The following is a 17,954-nucleotide window of genomic DNA, read 5'->3' on the forward strand; positions in this document are numbered from 1 at the left end:
TGTGGCTATAAAACATCTAATACTTCCTTCTTTTTCATCATTGATTATAAACATTTTCTCCTTGTACGGTGATTTTGTGCGCTTGAAATTGTGTGGCACCGGCGTTTTGATTAGCGCCTTTCATTTTAGTTGATAAATGTAGTTCAAGCTGTAAATATAAAAGTAAATAACTCAACTATTGAAGATTAGAGCAACAGTTACCTTCATAGAATCATCTGCGAGTTTTTGATGAATGACAATATCATCATTAGGCGGTCTTTCGAGGGCATCAGCCATACTGAAGAAAGTAGTAGATTTCCAAAGAATCTATAGAAACGGTAGAGCTGATAATTGTAGCGAGTGCAAAATTTTGCGATAACTGATGAAACAAAACCTACGCATTAACTACGGCGTCACTAGCAGCACTTCTTGGCTGAAATTTAACGATTACAATAGAATCGCAGAATCAAAAGCAAATCAACATATATAGTCAGTGTCGACTATGTTCAACGGTGGGAGCATTAGATATCGTTAGAAGAAAACAATACGCTTTCAAAAGAAAGTTATTGGGACACTCAATATTTGTAGAAACATTGAAATTTGTACCACTGACCTTTCGTTTTTTCTTCGACGTTTTGCTTGATACACTTTTCCTAAATATTGTATCAATGATAACATGACTCCAAATTCATATAATTTAAGAGTTCATATAATTTGTAAGGGCCAGGCACCGAACAGCTAAACAAGTTGTGACCCTAAAGAAAAGAAAGGGGAGAACTTAACATCAATCTATGACAATGGGTCTATTTTTTCTTACGATCTGATTTTATTTTGTGATATTCGAAGGGATGCGATCGATTAATTGTAGTGCTTGAGAATGCGCACGTCTATAGTCGGATTGGAACGCCGTGATGCCTTTTATAGTTGCTTGAGCGGCCTCAAGCAATGGAGTTGGCAGTTGCAAGTCGAGATCAAGGTGGGATCGTTCGCTTATGAAACTGCGGAGATGTGTGGAGCTTTTTTTCCTTTTTTCTCCAAATGTTTTTTAGTGCTTTTGTAATATTTGCGGCATTTTAAGAACTATGCCCAAATGCTAGAACTAAGAAATCTTTGTGATAATTACTAAAGTTATAATTGCAGCTTTACTATTATTACATTACCTGCTTTTCTCTCTTGAAGGTGTTCTGAACCTATAGCTGACACTTTTTGTTTTTTTGAGGGGCTTGGCTAAAAATATTTGTTCCGGCATTTTTACTGCGATATCACATAAGCAAAGCAGTTCAATACCTTTGTCTTTTCGTACGCGAAGCAAAACTGGTGTGAATGCATGTGCCGTAACTACTTCTGAAATGATGCACAATTTATGTTTCTCCCCGCGATTAATTTTGTCCTACATTTTTCTGTAAGTATTTATTGGATGACTGATGAAACAAAACTATACATTTATTATCATTAAGAGTCAATTTGTCCGGCGAAACTTTAATTCTAATATTACAGTCATACTATCAAGTTGTGTTGTTCCAAAGTAAAAGTTGAAAAAACAAGAGGAGGAACAACTGTACATATGATGTTGATAATGAACACTATCGTGTCATAATGATCTATCTACTCTTATCAGAGTACTCTTAGTTTGAAATAAAACTTTTTATGCGATGGTCATCGATGATTACACACCACATAGTGTGTCCGTATCACCGTACACATCCGGCACGAAACGAGCACCTACCGCTGATGGTTCATGTACGAAAATATGAAAAATGTACAATTGTGTTTTCAACAGCTAATAAAACTTTAAAAAAAAAACCTTCAACGTTAAGGAGCACATTCCTTCCTACCTTTCTTCTCTTTTAAAATATTATCAAAAATAAAATATTTTAAAATATTAATATTTTAAAATATTTTAATTTCTAATTAATTAATTAATTCTAATTTAATTTTTATTTCAATATTTTAAAATATTATTTCGTTTGTTAATCTATTCCTATATTAAAAACTCCGTTTCGCATGAAACGATGATAGAATATCAATGTAAATCAAGTATGGTATCAATTCGAAATAAAATTACCATTCTTTGCCCTTTCTGAAACGTCGCTGTAGTTGAAGAAATCAGCAGGGCTCTTAGGTAATGCTGAATACATACTTTCATTCTTTTATAGAAGAATTGCGTCATAAGAATCTGCTAAGATTCGCACAGCTTAGTGAGTTTAACGGCTTGGTCATTTATGAGTGTGACCGCAATTTTTTACGCATCCTTAGCTATCCTTGTGATTGCACCTACCTCTGGAATTTTCATTTTCATTCTCATTTTCTGATTTTTGTGTTCCATCAACATGCAGTGTGTCTAAAAAAAACAATAGGCTCGTCCATGACAAAATTTGTCCCTTTTTCTTTATCACTCAATATAAAGCACAATTCACAGTTTACCATTGCGTTTGTGGTTACGTTTACCCAGTCGATAACATTGGGAAAAATTACGGAGGGTAGAGGGTCGATGGAGTAGCTCGCTTGTCGATGGAGACCACGCTAGCTTTGGAATTTTTCCGTCAGACGGAAAAAACCCTGAGGTAGCGTGCGTCGCAAGTATATTTGCCAAAAAGGCACTTGCAACTGATGCTTCCGGAAAAACCCCAGCATATTTCCAAGTAACCAGAAAAAAAAGACGTAGAGGAGCGAGAGAGAGAATGGGAAAGAGCAAGAGGGTGCGTGAGTAGCCCAAGATCCCTTCAGATCTTTAAGGCAAATTCAGCTTGAAAAACGTTGAGGAGCGTTGTTTGAGATGATGTGTCGGTGTTTTGATCCGCGTAGGTTCAACGATTAGTTTGCTATGTGTTAAACATCTACCAGAACGACACTGAGAAACTGTTGGCCAAGCAAGTTAGGACTTGAAGCCTCGATTCCGTTCAAAATTAGCTTATGGTTAATTGCAACCATAGATCATAACAAAGGTGTTCACTGAGTTAAGCAAATCGCAGTTACGTACCTTTTTTCTCAGACGTCTTGGCTTGGCGTGATTCCAGCGATTCGGCAGCCCTTGCAGTGCTCAGCTCTAGGTTAACAATCTTTTTTTAAAATAGATATACAAAGGAAAACATAGGAAATTATTCACTGGCTGGAGGTCCTAATATCAACGTTTCTTTCTCGCTTCTCTGTTGTTGACGTCCAATTTTTGTGGATACCCAAGATGGTAGGTCGCTTTTTTTGCGACGACCAACGAACTAAATTAAGGTATTTTAAGGGAAAGAAGGATGTTTGAAAGCACCCAGTGATTACGGGACGGTATTGATTCATTGATATTTCATATGTGTCATAAGACAAATAGGACATAGTATGGAGATTCTTCGGTGAATCGGGGAATAACTGGAATTGTCTAGCCGTTGTCTAGAAGGTAGTTAGTTGAAATGAATGCACTTGTGGTCTAAACTTATCCAGTTGTGAACTAGTATCTATCTAGTAGTTGCTATATCACCTGTACTCCAGTTGTTCATCGATTTGCTCGAGCATACACCAGTAATACTTCCATTTGTCCCGATCGCGCGCAAGTATTCCCCAGTGGCATATTTTCTCGCGAGGGACTCGAAGAGCATCGTATTTTTCTTCGAAGGACTTCGTAAAAAGGTCTGACCATCGGGTCAGCGGTCTTCCTGCGGTGTGTTTGATGTCACGTGGACTCCAATCGCTTACGGCTCTCATCCAACGATTGTCGTTGAAACGAATCAGGTGTCCACCTAATTTTGCTTTCCTTGGCATATGCGGCAGCGTCTCAGAACTTCGATCGTTGACGTGGGAGAAAACTTCGAATCCCTTCCTTCACTTGCGTAAAGCGGGTTACTCCTACCATCACCCTTTCAATTACGCGTTCTATTACGCTGATCGCATTTTCTTGGCTGCAAAGCGCAGGTCAGAGCAGGAAGAACGGTGGTGCTAAATAGGTGATCATTAAGCTTAATGTTCTTGGACCTCTTCACTACATTCTCGATGGTCTTGGATACTCCCCAAGTTTCAGTCTATCAAGCTCGGAGGTTATATCGTTCATCCTGGATTCCATATTACCTCCTATTTGTTACTAGATTATTCCTCCTATCATATGTTTTTTTCTATTTAGTTGACATCGGTTTTCTAAATAAGCAGCGAAGTCTACGCTAATGTGAAATATTTCTTCTAGGGCATCTTTAAAAAAGGAGAGTGCAAGAGTACGCGGAAAATGTCGAAGCTCGCCAGAATCCCTTTGCGATCCCTTAACAAGGTGCATTTCATTCAGGTCTATTCAACTCAGTATATAAATAAATCTCAGTAAGTACTGTTGTTTAGTTCTCCTGTAATTTTAAACTCCGAAAGACTCACAATTTCTTTTTCACTGAGTTGCGCTGGAGAGTTTTCTCGATCTGACAGTATAACTCCACTTGCAGCGCTGAAACACAGGTTTTCAACCAACTATGCAACATTTTCACTAATATAAATCATTAAATGAAAACGGAGGAGAATGCAGCTGCTAGCACGCTTAAAAAGTAACTTTGGGGTAAGTCATGTTGAACGATGCAAAAACAGATCTTCATATATGGTGCAAAAATGTAAATTGTTGTTCAGAAATATACACAAAACACCACATGGAACGTTTCCGAGGGTTGCTAACGTTTTTACGCGGAAATCAACGGAGAACTGTTTTTGCGCGTGACGTATCACACACAAAAGAATTTTTCCGATGATTGATGTTGATCTATTAAACTCAGCCTACTACAGTCCAAGCGCAAAGGTGCCGTTCACGTAGCTAACAAGACAAAGCTGTTTTTGGATTCAAAATGCATTTCAACAAATACGTAGCATCCTCATTTTTGACACAATTCCACATCAAATAAGTAGAAGTTCCCTAACGTTAGCTAAAAAAAGATCGTGGCTGTAAACGTTCTGCAAGGTAGACCAAAGATCGGATTATGTGTCAATTTGAGGGAGGGATCGAGGGATGATCCGTGCAATTGCCAAAGTGCACATAAGTACCGACTACCATTCCATTTTACTACAATTTTCTCTCTATTTACTGTATGACTTGCATATTTTTGCTGCTCACGCAAGGAATTAACTTTAAAGATAATATCATTAGTTTGTTCCAGTGGGCCGCGTATGCAAGTCTGATTGCTATCCAGTCGTGGTGGCCCTGCTTTCAATTAACGCAATCAAGTGTTCGACTGTACGCATTGGGAACATACGAGCTATATAACCTGCACTGTTGTATTGCGCAAAATTCTCTTACATTGCAAAAAGGCGCTATCGTCCAGCGCATTGCCGAAGCCCTTAACCTGAAAGGTCAACTGCCTTAAGAGAGCATGGAATCTTTGACAGCAACCATTCGTTTCATCACGCTGCACTGCCGAACGTTGTTGAGTGGACTATAAAAAACTGCCCTGTCTAGGCTTTTACGACTTCTCTGTGTGCTGTTTGCCGCGTTGCAAGAAATACGCATCAGAGATCGGCCCGTCATCAACATCGTAGACTACACTATCTACTGCGGCGATGCTGTTGAAAGGAAGGTAGGTAACTGCGCGATAGTTTTAAGGAACGACTACAACATTCTGGTGGAATTTGGCTCAACATCGCCTAGATGCACCTTTGTACGACTGTGAGATCGCCTAGGACGTAAACTCTGGATCGTAAGTAATTACCCATGCACCTACGGAAACCACTGAGGACAACAATAAGAGCGACCTCTTTGATGAACTCAATGCAGTAATCTCTAAAAAATGCGAAGATGGAATTTGAACAGCAGTACGGTGTGCTAGGAAAATGGTACAATTCAGCAGAGTGCACATCGGATAGCGGGACTTATGTGGACAGACGGGCCTCATCATCATTCTCACGTTTAGGAGGAAGCATCGATACCATCAACTTACCTGGCAAGGGTTAATTGTTTTGACGTCTAAAAAGCAGCGCAAGCGGAAGATGAGAACCCACAAACACCGAAAATCGACATGGCAGGACTGAGACGAGTGGAGAACAAAATTTTGCCCACATGTGTCTATCCAGAAGCGTAAAAGTTTGATCTTCCTAAATCTCGGCATAATGATTGGAAGTATTCAATTGACAATGTCAAGCAATAGCCAAGATTGTTAGTAGTTACATTGGGGTCTTTTGGTTTCGTTTTCCCAGTAAATATCTTAAGGGATGATGACTTGTTCTGGATGAGGCATTTGAGAGGATGTGTTGCAAATATTGACTCTCCAGACTCTGACGAAGGCGACAACGCCAAAACGTTAGACGTAATAAAAACTATCAACGTTCTTGGCTATTGCTTATCAATCAAATACTTGTGTCTATTCATGTTGTATTCATGTAGGAACACTGGCCAGAAAGCTTTGCTATGCGAATTCGTTAACAAAGTGTTATCAAGACGCTGCAAAGAAAATTATCCCGTTTCAATCCTGCGGAAGAAGTTTTCCTTTGCATCTGCAGGAACAAAATCCACATATAACTCTGTATATGCCACCCGCAGCAAGGACGAATTCAGCCAGGAAAAATATCTGAGAAGGGTATTGCGTAGTCAACTGCAAAAAGACCACGAATGTTAATAGATGTCAAGAGCAAGGCAGATTGAAAAGGCGTGGGAGGAAATCAAACGGAAAGCATATGATTTACTAGAACAGTTTAGCGGCAAGATGAAAATTGTTCTCCAATCCTCAACCCTGCCAAGGAGTGGCTGTCAGTGAAGCAATCTGCAATTTAAAAGGATCAGTTCAAAACCTTTCTGAACCACTAACTACTATCAGCTCCTCTCTATCATTCACACACCGACATATGCGGTTAACGACGAAGCACAGATCGAGTCGGAGGTTCTGCTCTGCATCCAAATGATGAAAAATGGAAAATCTTGTGGAGGCAACGGAATTTGCGCAGAAGTGCAAAATTATCTTCTTTCATTCGCGATTCGTGAGACCATCCGTTCAATATGGATCGAAGAAAGAATACCTTACTCGTTAAATCATGTTATCAGAACTCCTCTCCACAAAAATTTATGTACAAAATTTTAGAGGAGATTATCTTGTACCGACTTATTAAACATCACAAGGAAACGATGCAAGTCGGGTTTCGTCCTGGCAGATCTACTATCGACCAGATGCTCATCGTGAGAAGAGTGATCGAAATCTGGCAGCGTTATTTGAAGCCGATGTAATTAGCCTTTCTCGACTTTGAAGCCGCTTTCAACTCTCCATATCGAGGCTGTCTTCTCAACTTGGATCGTTCCGATGGAGTACTAGGGGAGGTCGTTTGCCTAGTTGACGACATCAATCAACAAACAACAGCTACAGTTCGAGTATCAACCAGATGTACAACATTTGAAGGTTTTCGTCTGAAGTGGTAAGTGGAGTAAGAAAAGAAGCAGGGACAGAAGTGGTCCTGTTCAACTTTGCCATCACTGATATCATACTAAGAACAATCGATCAGTGTCGGTGAAATCATGCTAGCCGATGGAGTACTAGCATGCTAACATCATCGGGGCCCGACCTACGGATCTCGAGTATACCGTCGATATTGTTATATTCGCAGAAAGCAGTACGAAACTTTAGCATTTCGCTAACCTTATATCGAAGCTGACTGCAGTCTATGAATTACGCCTACGCTCTGATAGGTCGAAGCATATGTGGGTCTCTTAGAGATCTCGTGTGAATCTCGGAATCAGGGTGGACGGTGTGCAGGTCGAGCTCATCGCTGAGTTCTGTTACCGGGGTTGTATGCTGACGAGCAATGGGTGGCTATGAAGAAGATATTCAGCAAAGATGACATTTAACTTTTTAACGAAATGCCTGTGGTCACCCCTCATCACCAACGAAGTCTAGGTGCTAGTCTACTTATCAGCAATTTGCCCCATCATGATGTACGGATCGGGGACTTGGGTGATCGGAGACGTGTCTACTATGATGGATAGGCTTGTTTGCACGTAAAGGAAGCTGCTTAGACGGCTGCTTTGCTACTTTTGGCCTAGGATATACCACAGTGAAGATGTTTACGCAGAAACTGATAAGATATATCGGCAAGTGGAACGTGGAAGATATCAACATTTTGCACCGCCATCGAAAGTTGCAACAGAGGATTGTCTTCGCTTCTTTGTTCGTATAGAGAGCCCGATAGATTGCTTTGTTAAATGAATTCCGAGGAGTTTCTCGGGTTCAAGATGGAAAACGCTACGTGGCCGAAAGCGGAAGTTCTGGGCTGAGGTGGTGAAAGAGGACCTGAGAACATTCGGCGTGGGGTAAGCAGCTCACACGAGACTTAAGGTTTCGCAGGATATATAACAGCGACGAATGGATTGATTCTGTGCAAGCTCTTGCAGAATATTGAGAAACTTGGTCAGAGCTATGTTCAAGGACAACACAACTCGGCGAACATTCGCGCTATCGCGTCAGGCGACAATATCAGCACGTCGATTAAGTCAAGTAAATCAAGTGTTCCAGTGAAATAATGGAAAAACTCACGCCGTACGGCTTTTTTGCATACGATTTCGGCGAGGGATGAAGTTGCGAGACGTCTGAAACACAATTGATTCCATGTTAGAAATGTTACATCAACATCTTATTCACAGGCTAACACATTAGTTCCGTTCTGTATCGTAGAAGAGAATACGGAAAGTGCGAAAATTAGTCCACAATTCCTCTAACAAGGATTACAAAAGGATGCTCATATGACTGCATAGAATATCGAATATCCTAAATAGCCAACACCTTGTCTTGGGTAGATTTTCGTCAAAAAAAGTGGAAAAAGAACTGGCAATTAGGCAGAGGTTGTATGGACATGTGGACCAGTTCTCGCATGCACTTCCTTGTCGATTTATCAGTTACACATCAACAGCTTCACAGAGAAGTACGCACCGGAAGATCTGGGTTCTTAATGTAACTTTCCGTCTGAAATGTGTGCGATTCTTGTTTATGACAGTATTACTCGAAGAGCCCTATCTGTACTTACCGCCCTGAGTTCACTCGCTGACATAGTCATGGTTGGTGTTGTGGTACCACTCGAAACCCAGCTAAATTAAAATTGTACTACTTTGAAAGGTAACTTTATTGTATGTATTATAATTGCTAAAGAGAAATGAGACGACAAACTCTGCAGTGCGCCACGAGTCTGGCCTTTCTATCGTTTCGCCGCTCTGAAATAGAATCTTGCCACCTGTCTGTACATTAAAACACAATTGTATATCTCTAACTTACCGTTAGATGGGTGGTTCCAGTAAGGTCACTGCTTTGTGGTGGAAGCCTTCTTCGAACTGAAATGAAGGAGAAAAGAAACTAATCCGACGTAGCCCTTTACCCACTCGCATATAGAACGGCTTGTAAATAGTCTCTTTTCTACACCAATTTTTCTTTTGTTTTTCAAATATCTTGGTCTTGAGTATTTAAATCAAGATATGTATATCAAAAGTTGAGTTAATGAGGATCAGTTTACATATCTCGACCGAATGAACCGCATCAACTTCAGTTCTACATCTTCATTCTACTTCCTGGCAAATTTTCGGGTTTTAATCCATCTACCATGACTTACCCCTAGACTTCTTCCTTGGCCTGCCTAACCGTTTGTAATCAGCGTCATCTCTGAAAGCTTGATCTATAGATTCTAAGCTACTGAAGAAGGTCTTTCCGCCCTTCGAGTTTGTCTTAACAGGAATGTACTGCGTAAGATGTAATGGCACGGAAAACATACTTGTAGGGCTTCTGGTGCTTACGCAAAGTGGTATCTTCACGCACCGTTGTATGTATGTCGGTTATTTGCGGTGCACGGGGTATCCTTGAATGATACGACGAAAGAGTAAACAGAACTAAGAATTTAGCCCTTAATTAAGTCAACGTGAAGGGATCACTTATTTGCGACTTATATAGCGGTAACTAATACTAACTATGATAAGCGTAGAGAAGAATTCAAAACGCATTGGCAAGTTTGCACTCTTGTCAAAATTGAATCATGAACTGATTCTGCATACGCCTGTACTTATCTTTGCTCGGGCGCCCGCGGCGCGCGCACTGCTATTTATGTATTTACACATAGCGCTCATCAAACATGGCGAGAATTATTGCAACTAAATTCTTGCGCGTAATACGGTGTCGGTTTCCTACACCTTGCTACTTTTTTAAAAATAGTGAATTGTTCGTTAGATTATAAACGCGTAGTAACTCTTCTTTTTCAGAAACTGCTTATCCAGAAACACTTTCACCAAAGCAAGTCTTTGTAAAATGTTGAACTACTGTCCGACTATCATAAATATATTCAATACCTAAGTCTATCGAATTCCTAAAGGATGAAGTGAAGGTCCTGTACGGACGATTCCTAGTAGAAAGCTCACCCGTGTTCAAGTTGATTTTTCATTTGTCTCCAAGGAAGCTCAACACGATACTGACGAATTAATGAATTGTTTACAAAATTCGAATAGAATTCACGTAACTAAAATGAAGAAATTGACTTTTAACATATTTCACGAAGTGAAAGAGTGAAAAGTCGACTAATGATTTACTTCCTGATCAACTGGCACGAGTAGATCACGATCGATGCGAATCACTCCTTTACCTAGATATACATGCTCTCTAAACAACGGATTTGATGTGTTTACAAGAGGTTTCATTTCCTGAAAGAAAGAGTTTGTTCAAAGAATAAGAGAATATTTAGATGTTTAAGATCAGAGTCTTACATAGAGAGGAATCCCACTGTCTTTGCAGCTACGGACTTCGATACTCTCGCGCATGCGTTCACCACCTTTTGGTATGTTGAATTTGCTCTGCTCCTGGTAGACGCTTACCCAAAACGGTGCAGCAACGGATAGACAGAAAGGAGCCGGTGAACTCTCTGGATTGAAAAATGAACGAGTCTTTTCTCGAATACAAAAAATCTCATAGAAATTCATGGGTCTCATGAAATTAATGGTAGGACCAGGCCGATCAATGTAGTATTCTGGCTACACCGACAAGTTCACCGCATAGCGCCAACCTCTGCCGCAAACTTATTTCGGTTGAACACGCTTAGCGTCAATTTTAGAAGTCCTAAATTATCCAATACTCACCGTTTACAAGCACTGTTTTGCCGAATACAAGAGGTGTAGTATGTACATCTCTGGCATGTGTGAAAATCCAGTTACTTGCTTGACCACGTCTTGCGGACTAAATGATTGCAATTCTCGATAAAGCGGTAACTCATTGATGGAAAATATTTCTGGAACGTCTTTGAGTAACCTGTATAGCAGAGTTGTGTAGGGCGATTTCGATCATGTTCGTCCCGTATTTCACTGATGCAACAGCTCCTCTTATATATCTCGTGGATGTTCGTCTCGGCAAGTTGTCATACGGTTCCTCGACGTGACCAGATCCATAGATACGTAACACCTGGAAGCATCGTTGAAATATACTGATGCCAGTACCTTGTACTGTTGTTATAGTGTTGTTAATCATTGCGTGTTTCTACCGGAATCACTCGCTTAAATAGGGTTGCCCGATTGATTTGCAATTTTGAATATGAATTAGTTTTTAATGGTAACATGCCCGCCAGTCTCATCTTGTTATGGTTAAGATCCTCTATATGAAGGCTTCCCCGTTGCCCTCTCGGCTCTTTTGCTAGGACAAAAAGTCTATCAGTTTCTTCTGCTGCGTGTTTTGCGCCGAGAAGGTAGACTCACTTGATTTCATTTAAATGGTGGGCGGATGTTATGCCTAACGCAGCTTATCCGCATCTTCGCCATCCTTGAACAGTCCACGAACATATTTGAGCGTATCCAGTTTGATCGTCTGCTAGAGCTCGTACAGAATCTGTCCATATGTTGCTGTTCCATATTCTGCGAAACGTTATGTCCCGCCTGAACTCCCTGTCGAGGCCAAGTTTCTTCAGATCTAACTTCACCGCTTCCGTCTAGAACTTTCTTTTACGTCCAAGTGTCCTTCTCCAGTTTTGAGAGTGCCCTAAAGGCATCTTGGAGAAGGGGATCCGATAGTACCCTCATATTTGACCTAGTAAGCAAAGACTGTTTTCTGCGATCTCTTCAGAAGACGGGGCAAGATGTTGATGTTTTCCTCGCGTCATCCGCGGGTACACCATATATGCTTCTGATTAAGGTTCTTCGTTATGTCCCACCATTAATTAAAAGGAGCCAAGCATCCGTTTAAACTACTTCCTTCCCAGCCGAGCGGGTAGCGTAGTTTCAACTATAAGTGTCTGATATCTGGTTCAACATAAGCACAAAATCCAAGACATCAGTGCTGTGCGGTCGAGACGGTAGAGCCTAAAAGGAATTCCTTCTGAGGTGGGTCGATCGTACTTGCACGGGCGAGTGTTTGTAGAGTTCCAGAAGGCAGAGTCCGAACGGCTAGCAACGTTCGCGCAGTCGCAACAGTGGACGTGGAATTTCAGCGTGGCTACTCGAGTTTTGTAAATTGTGTGCGTGGGTGACGAGAGAGACTTGTACAGCGGGAGATCCCCGCAATCAAGAACTCCAGAACCGGAGCAGTCGCGCACAAGAACAGGTACCCAGTAGAGAGGCTGAGGGAAGAATGGTCGTGTGTTACTACCTACTAAAATTTTAACTTCATTTTGTATTTGTTTTGTTGTAAAGATAAACAACAAACAAAATCTGGCTGTCTCGCGCTTAGTGTAGGGAAATGAAAAGACATCACTATTTCACAAATACCTAAACCCTTACATAGAAGCTGAACCCTTTCATCTAGGAGCAACGCTCCACGGCACAACTACAATCCTCCTTATTCTATGAACATACTTGTCTCAGGTTTGTCTGTTCGCCATTTTGGCCCACCGATCGTTTCGAATCAATCGATATCGGTGCTCTCAACGGTCCTAGTTGAATCAGGTGCTGTAAAATTAAGCTTAGAATTCTGATAAGAATCTCGAATCTAGGTGAGAAGAACGTTAGACTCACATTATCCACAATCACGTCTTCAGTTGGTTTTATCTCCGTCTTGTGATCGACACGATGATGCCCCGACATTGAACGCTTTTTTCTTCGTGCTTTCAGATAAGCTGCCTTATTTTTGAGTCGTATTCGTGCATATGATCTAAATAATACTATGAACTACGACGCTACTGTTTACTCGTGAGTTTATCAGCAGAATCCGAAATCGAAAGTGAAGTAGAGCATTTTTGTGTTTAAAAAGGCGTATTTTTTTAAAAATTAATCTTGATGTCTTAGCCCACAAAAGTGCAAAACAGAACATGTTGTCAGTAACTCTAAAACTTGTTTGAAGCTGCTCTTACAGTATTTGTTGCTTCATTTTTGCAGTTTTCTTTTGATGTATCTCCTTTTTTCTGCCCTGTGTTTTTACTGCATTATTGAATGTGTAACCTTGATGAATAACTATGTGACTGAGCAGATAAGAATCAAAATATGGGAATAGTAATTGGTTCTTTCCTTAAAGACAGCATAACAGGAATCTGACATGGTACGGGAATCCGCGCGAAAAGATAGAGATGAGATTGTAGATTGCGGGTGCTGGGTTGGTTCCGCTCAGCTCTTCCTAATCGTCATAAGAAACGGCGTGGTAACTCGCTTTAGTTCCTACGAAGTTCGCTACAACGATCCTTTACGCTTTGTTCCTCTCAGCAGCTTAATCATTGCCTTCTTTTGAATAGGCTGGTGAGAAAACATAATCGATCCTCGACCGCTCGCGCGTCGATGCGGCGCGTGCGCAAGGGTGACGCATTGGAACTCAAGTCGTCGTAAAAAAACGGCGATTAGGAAGAAAGGGAGAGGTGAGTGGAACCACCTCGGATCCCTCATCCGCACCATGCCATAATCGTGTTACGCTGCCTTTAAGAAAACAACGCTGAGGAACAGTTCTCGCATTGCCACAAGCCCAAAATTTTTTGTTACATTTGCCTTTGACACAACTCAAAGGCGAATGTAACAATAAATTTTGGGGTTTTCTACATTCTACGGCTTTCTACGGTTTCCTAAGTTCTACGTCTCCTTAAAGCAAGATTTACTTCCTGCGATAACATGGGGGATGCGAATGCGGTAGAATCAGAGTTTCATAGGAATTCTTGCGAGAACTGGTGTTCACCGTTAGTACTTCGCCGCGTTTTACTAAAATTCATTACAATCGGATCGGGAATGTGACATTCCAAGATGAGATTCAATGAAATAAATGAGAAAATAGAGATCAGTTTCTCACTATATTTCGTAGAAAAGAAAAAGAATCATACACAGCTTTAGCAGCATTCTGTAGGCTAACGTCGCTTTGAAATGAACGGACTCTTCTGGCATTACGGTGCGAATCTGCATGCGCAATATTCCTTTCTGATTTTGTTGATCTATGTCCTGCACTTCTCTCGCTTTCATTGAGAGTTTGCGGGTGAAATCTTCTGTGGAGCGTGAAATATGACGAATATTTTGGAGTGATTTCAAATTTTCCAGCAACTGCACTGGCCACAGATTTCGGACTAATGAACTCCGAACTTTTGATTTGCTCGTCATCGAATCCTAGGAAATTAGGACTCTTACATGTTCTTTCACTACTTCTCCTTTTCCTGAATGTATCAGCTCTCTCCGCCGATGTTTCTATAGCTGTTTTCAGAGCGTTCTCCACGAGATCCTGCTTGGAACTAACATTCTTTGTATCGGGCTCGCGAGCCGTTTTAAGCTCTTCTTGTGAGCTGGCTCCGGGACCAACGAGTGAAAGTTCGGGCTCGCGAGCCGTTTTAAGCTCTTCTTGTGAACTGGCTCTGGGACCAACGAAGGATACTTCGGGCTCGCGAGCCGTTTTAAGCTCTTCTTGTGAGCTGGCTCCGGGACCAACGAGTGAAAGTTCGGGCTCGCGAGCCGTTTTAAGCTCTTCTTTTGAGCTGGCTCCGGGACCAACGAGTGAAAGTTCGGGCTCGCGAGCTGTTTTAAGCTCTTCTTGTGAACTGGCTCTGGGACCAACGAAGGATACTTCGGGCTCGCGAGCCGTTTTAAGCTCTTCTTGTGAGCTGGCTCCGGGACCAACGAGTGAAAGTTCGGGCTCGCGAGCTGTTTTAAGCTCTTCTTGTGAACTGGCTCTGGGACCAACGAAGGATACTTCAGGCTCGCGAGCCGTTTTAAGCTCTTCTTGTGAGCTGGCTCCGGGACCAACGAGTGAAAGTTCGGGCTCGCGAGCTGTTTTAAGCTCTTCTTGTGAACTGGCTCTGGGACCAACGAAGGATACTTCGGGCTCGCGAGCCGTTTTAAGCTCTTCTTGTGAGCTGGCTCCGGGACCAACGAGTGAAAGTTCGGGCTCGCGAGCTGTTTTAAGCTCTTCTTGTGAACTGGCTCTGGGACCAACGAAGGATACTTCAGGCTCGCGAGCCGTTTTAAGCTCTTCTTGTGAGCTGGCTCCGGGACCTACGAGTGAAAGTTCGGGCTCGCGAGCTGTTTTAAGCTCTTCTTGTGAACCGCTAGAGGCTTTCTGAACTTCTTGCGGTGCGGTAATTGGTTCCGAGCCATTTTCGATGGCAGTACGGTCTACTTCGGGTTTGATTGTCGTTGTTAATGTGTCGTGCCTATGAGCTGGTTGTTGTTCCGTTTGTGCGCTAGTGGTTTTGAGATCTTTTTGAACATCCAGATCATCAAAACGTGGAGTTGGTCCTATTTTGGCGGAACTGATCTGATTTTCTTCTTCCATAGATAAACGCTTCGATTCCTCCAGTGAGTGCATTGGATCGTCAACATTCCCATGATTATGGACCTCCGGATTCGTTCTCAAAATCCAGTCCGATGAGCCTTTTTGGCCATTTACTTCAGGGTGAACAATTTTTGTCTGAGTTGGTTGCGAAGCGTTCGTGGAAATGATCCATTCTAAATCCTTTGCTGGTCGAGGATTCGGGGAAAGTGGTGGTTGTTGTCCCAGCTGCTGGGGATTCGGTGATTCTAAAGCCACAGCGTTGATTCCAAATTCTTCCTGCTCTGTTTTATGAACATCTGGATTAGCAAAACCTGGAGTTGATGCTACTTTGGCGGATCTGATCTGATTTTCTTCTTTCATAGATAAACGCTTCGATTCCTCCAGTGAGTGCATTGGATCGTCAACATTCCCATGATTATGGACCTCCGGATTCGTTCTCAAAATCCAGTCCGTTGAGCCTTTTTGGCCATTTACTTCAGGGTGAACAATTTTTGTCTGAGTTGGTTGCGAAGCGTTCGTGGAGAAAATCCAATCCATTTCCTTCGCTGGTCGAGGATTCGGGGAAAGTGGTGGTTGTTGTCCCAGCTGCTGGGGATTCGGTGATTCTAAAGCCACAGCGTTGATTCCAAATTCTTCCTGCTCTGTTTTATGAACATCTGGATTAGCAAAACCTGGAGTTGATGCTACTTTGGCGGATCTGATCTGATTTTCTTCTTCCATAGATAAACGCTTCGATTCCTCCAGTGAGTGCATTGGATCGTCAACATTCCCATGATTATGGACCTCCGGATTCGTTCTCAAAATCCAGTCCGATGAGCCTTTTTGGCCATTTACTTCAGGGTGAACAATTTTTGTCTGAGTTGGTTGCGAAGCGTTCGTGGAAATGATCCATTCTAAATCCTTTGCTGGTCGAGGATTCGGAGAAAGTGGTGGTTGTTGTCCCAGCTGCTGGGGATTCGGTGATTCTAAAGCCACAGCGTTGATTCCAAATTCTTCCTGCTCTGTTTTATGAACATCTGGATTAGCAAAACCTGGAGTTGATGCTACTTTGGCGGATCTGATCTGATTTTCTTCTTCCATAGATAAACGCTTCGATTCTTCCAGTGAGTGCATTGGATCGTCAACATTCCCATGATTATGGACCTCCGGATTCGTTTTTAAAATCCATTCCGATGAGCCTTTTTGTTCATTTACTTCGGGATGAACAATTTTCGTTCTAGTTGGTTGCGAAGCATTCGTCGAAATGATCCATTCTAAATCCTTTGCTGGTCGTGGTTTAGTGGTTAGTGGCGGTTCTGGTCTACGATGTTGAGAATGAGATGGATCTCGTTTGGTGTCGAGAATCCATTCGAGCTGAGGAATTTCCTTGAATGAGCCTACAGAGGTGGGTGGTTCTGCGTTTTGAACTTTAGACGGATCTGTGCTAAGAATCCAATCCAAACCAAGCTTTGGCCTGGAAGTGTATTCCTGATGATTTAGGACACATTTGTGTGGGATTCGTACATATGCTGATGTCGAGTCTTGAAGATTAGACGCTCTAGGGACATCCGTCATCGATGCTGGACTAGGGTCGCTCCTGAAAATCATATTTTTATGATTTTGTGTCGCAGTAAGCGGCTAGCTTAGACTTCTATACAACACCTCGCATTGACGTAAGGATTCTCAGCCAGACTTTTCAAGTTTAATTCGGTTCTGTCCAGGTATCGGGTGACCTGAAAGTTGCGACATCAGTGGGCATCGTTTTCCATACTAGAGAACACCAAATGAACATCGTCTAATGCTGAATGGATGAGTTCTTTCAAGTTGCTCCGACCATCAATCGAGCGTGTCTGCAATATGGAAAGTGAGCTACGGCCACATCATTTCCTCTTTCTCAACGACTTTCTCTGAAAATAACTCACGGCAAGACTTCTCAAGTTAAACTCGGTTTTATCGAGGTTTCTGGTGACCTAAATATTTGAGGTTTGGTAGCGTAAAGGAAAGGGACCACTAGAGTGCCGAACATCTTCAAGGGCTGAGTGGATAAGCCCTTCCAAGTTGCTGGAACCATCCATCGAGTGTGACCGCAATGTGAGAAATGAATCATACCCACATCGTGCCTTAATGCTTTCCCCCATCCAAAACATCCTTCATGGAAGTAAACAGTAAACAAAAGTTAAGGATAAGTACAGTAATGAAGAGTTTATGTCACTTTAACTCGGCTTTTAAGTCGAATCTCCTGGAAAGGACAGCGACCTCCACTCATGTTTTCCCGAGCCACCGCGACGCTTCTACAAGAACTCGTGAACTTCTTTTCTAGGATGCGCGCCCATACTCGAAAATATAAATGTTTTTCACTGAATCTACTGGATTTGTGCACGAACACAT

At 42.0% G+C, this 17,954-nt stretch overlaps 1 protein-coding gene across 1 annotated transcript; it reads right to left on the reverse strand.

Annotated features, from left to right (window-relative positions):
* Nucleotides 1-37: 37 nt before the first annotated feature.
* On the reverse strand, nucleotides 38-17,641 carry RB195_015832 (uncharacterized protein; the record flags this gene model as incomplete). The annotated part of the gene is made up of 30 exons (XM_064206729.1): nucleotides 38-148; nucleotides 202-277; nucleotides 378-412; nucleotides 593-632; nucleotides 1,140-1,206; nucleotides 1,267-1,323; nucleotides 2,045-2,107; nucleotides 2,258-2,320; nucleotides 2,960-3,025; nucleotides 3,086-3,194; nucleotides 4,321-4,387; nucleotides 8,439-8,491; nucleotides 8,832-8,864; nucleotides 8,926-8,986; nucleotides 9,066-9,109; nucleotides 9,171-9,226; nucleotides 9,502-9,551; nucleotides 9,661-9,744; nucleotides 10,298-10,395; nucleotides 10,466-10,576; nucleotides 10,640-10,794; nucleotides 11,009-11,105; nucleotides 11,178-11,327; nucleotides 12,710-12,802; nucleotides 12,869-13,004; nucleotides 14,152-17,163; nucleotides 17,229-17,299; nucleotides 17,357-17,416; nucleotides 17,489-17,536; nucleotides 17,591-17,641. 30 exons carry the CDS (start codon nucleotides 17,639-17,641, stop codon nucleotides 38-40), a joined length of 5,217 nt encoding a protein of 1,738 aa, XP_064062610.1.
* Between the last annotated feature and the right edge of the window lie 313 nt (nucleotides 17,642-17,954).

This window comes from Necator americanus, chromosome V (assembly GCF_031761385.1).
Source record: "Necator americanus strain Aroian chromosome V, whole genome shotgun sequence".
Classification (NCBI taxonomy): Eukaryota; Metazoa; Nematoda; class Chromadorea; order Rhabditida; family Ancylostomatidae; genus Necator; species Necator americanus.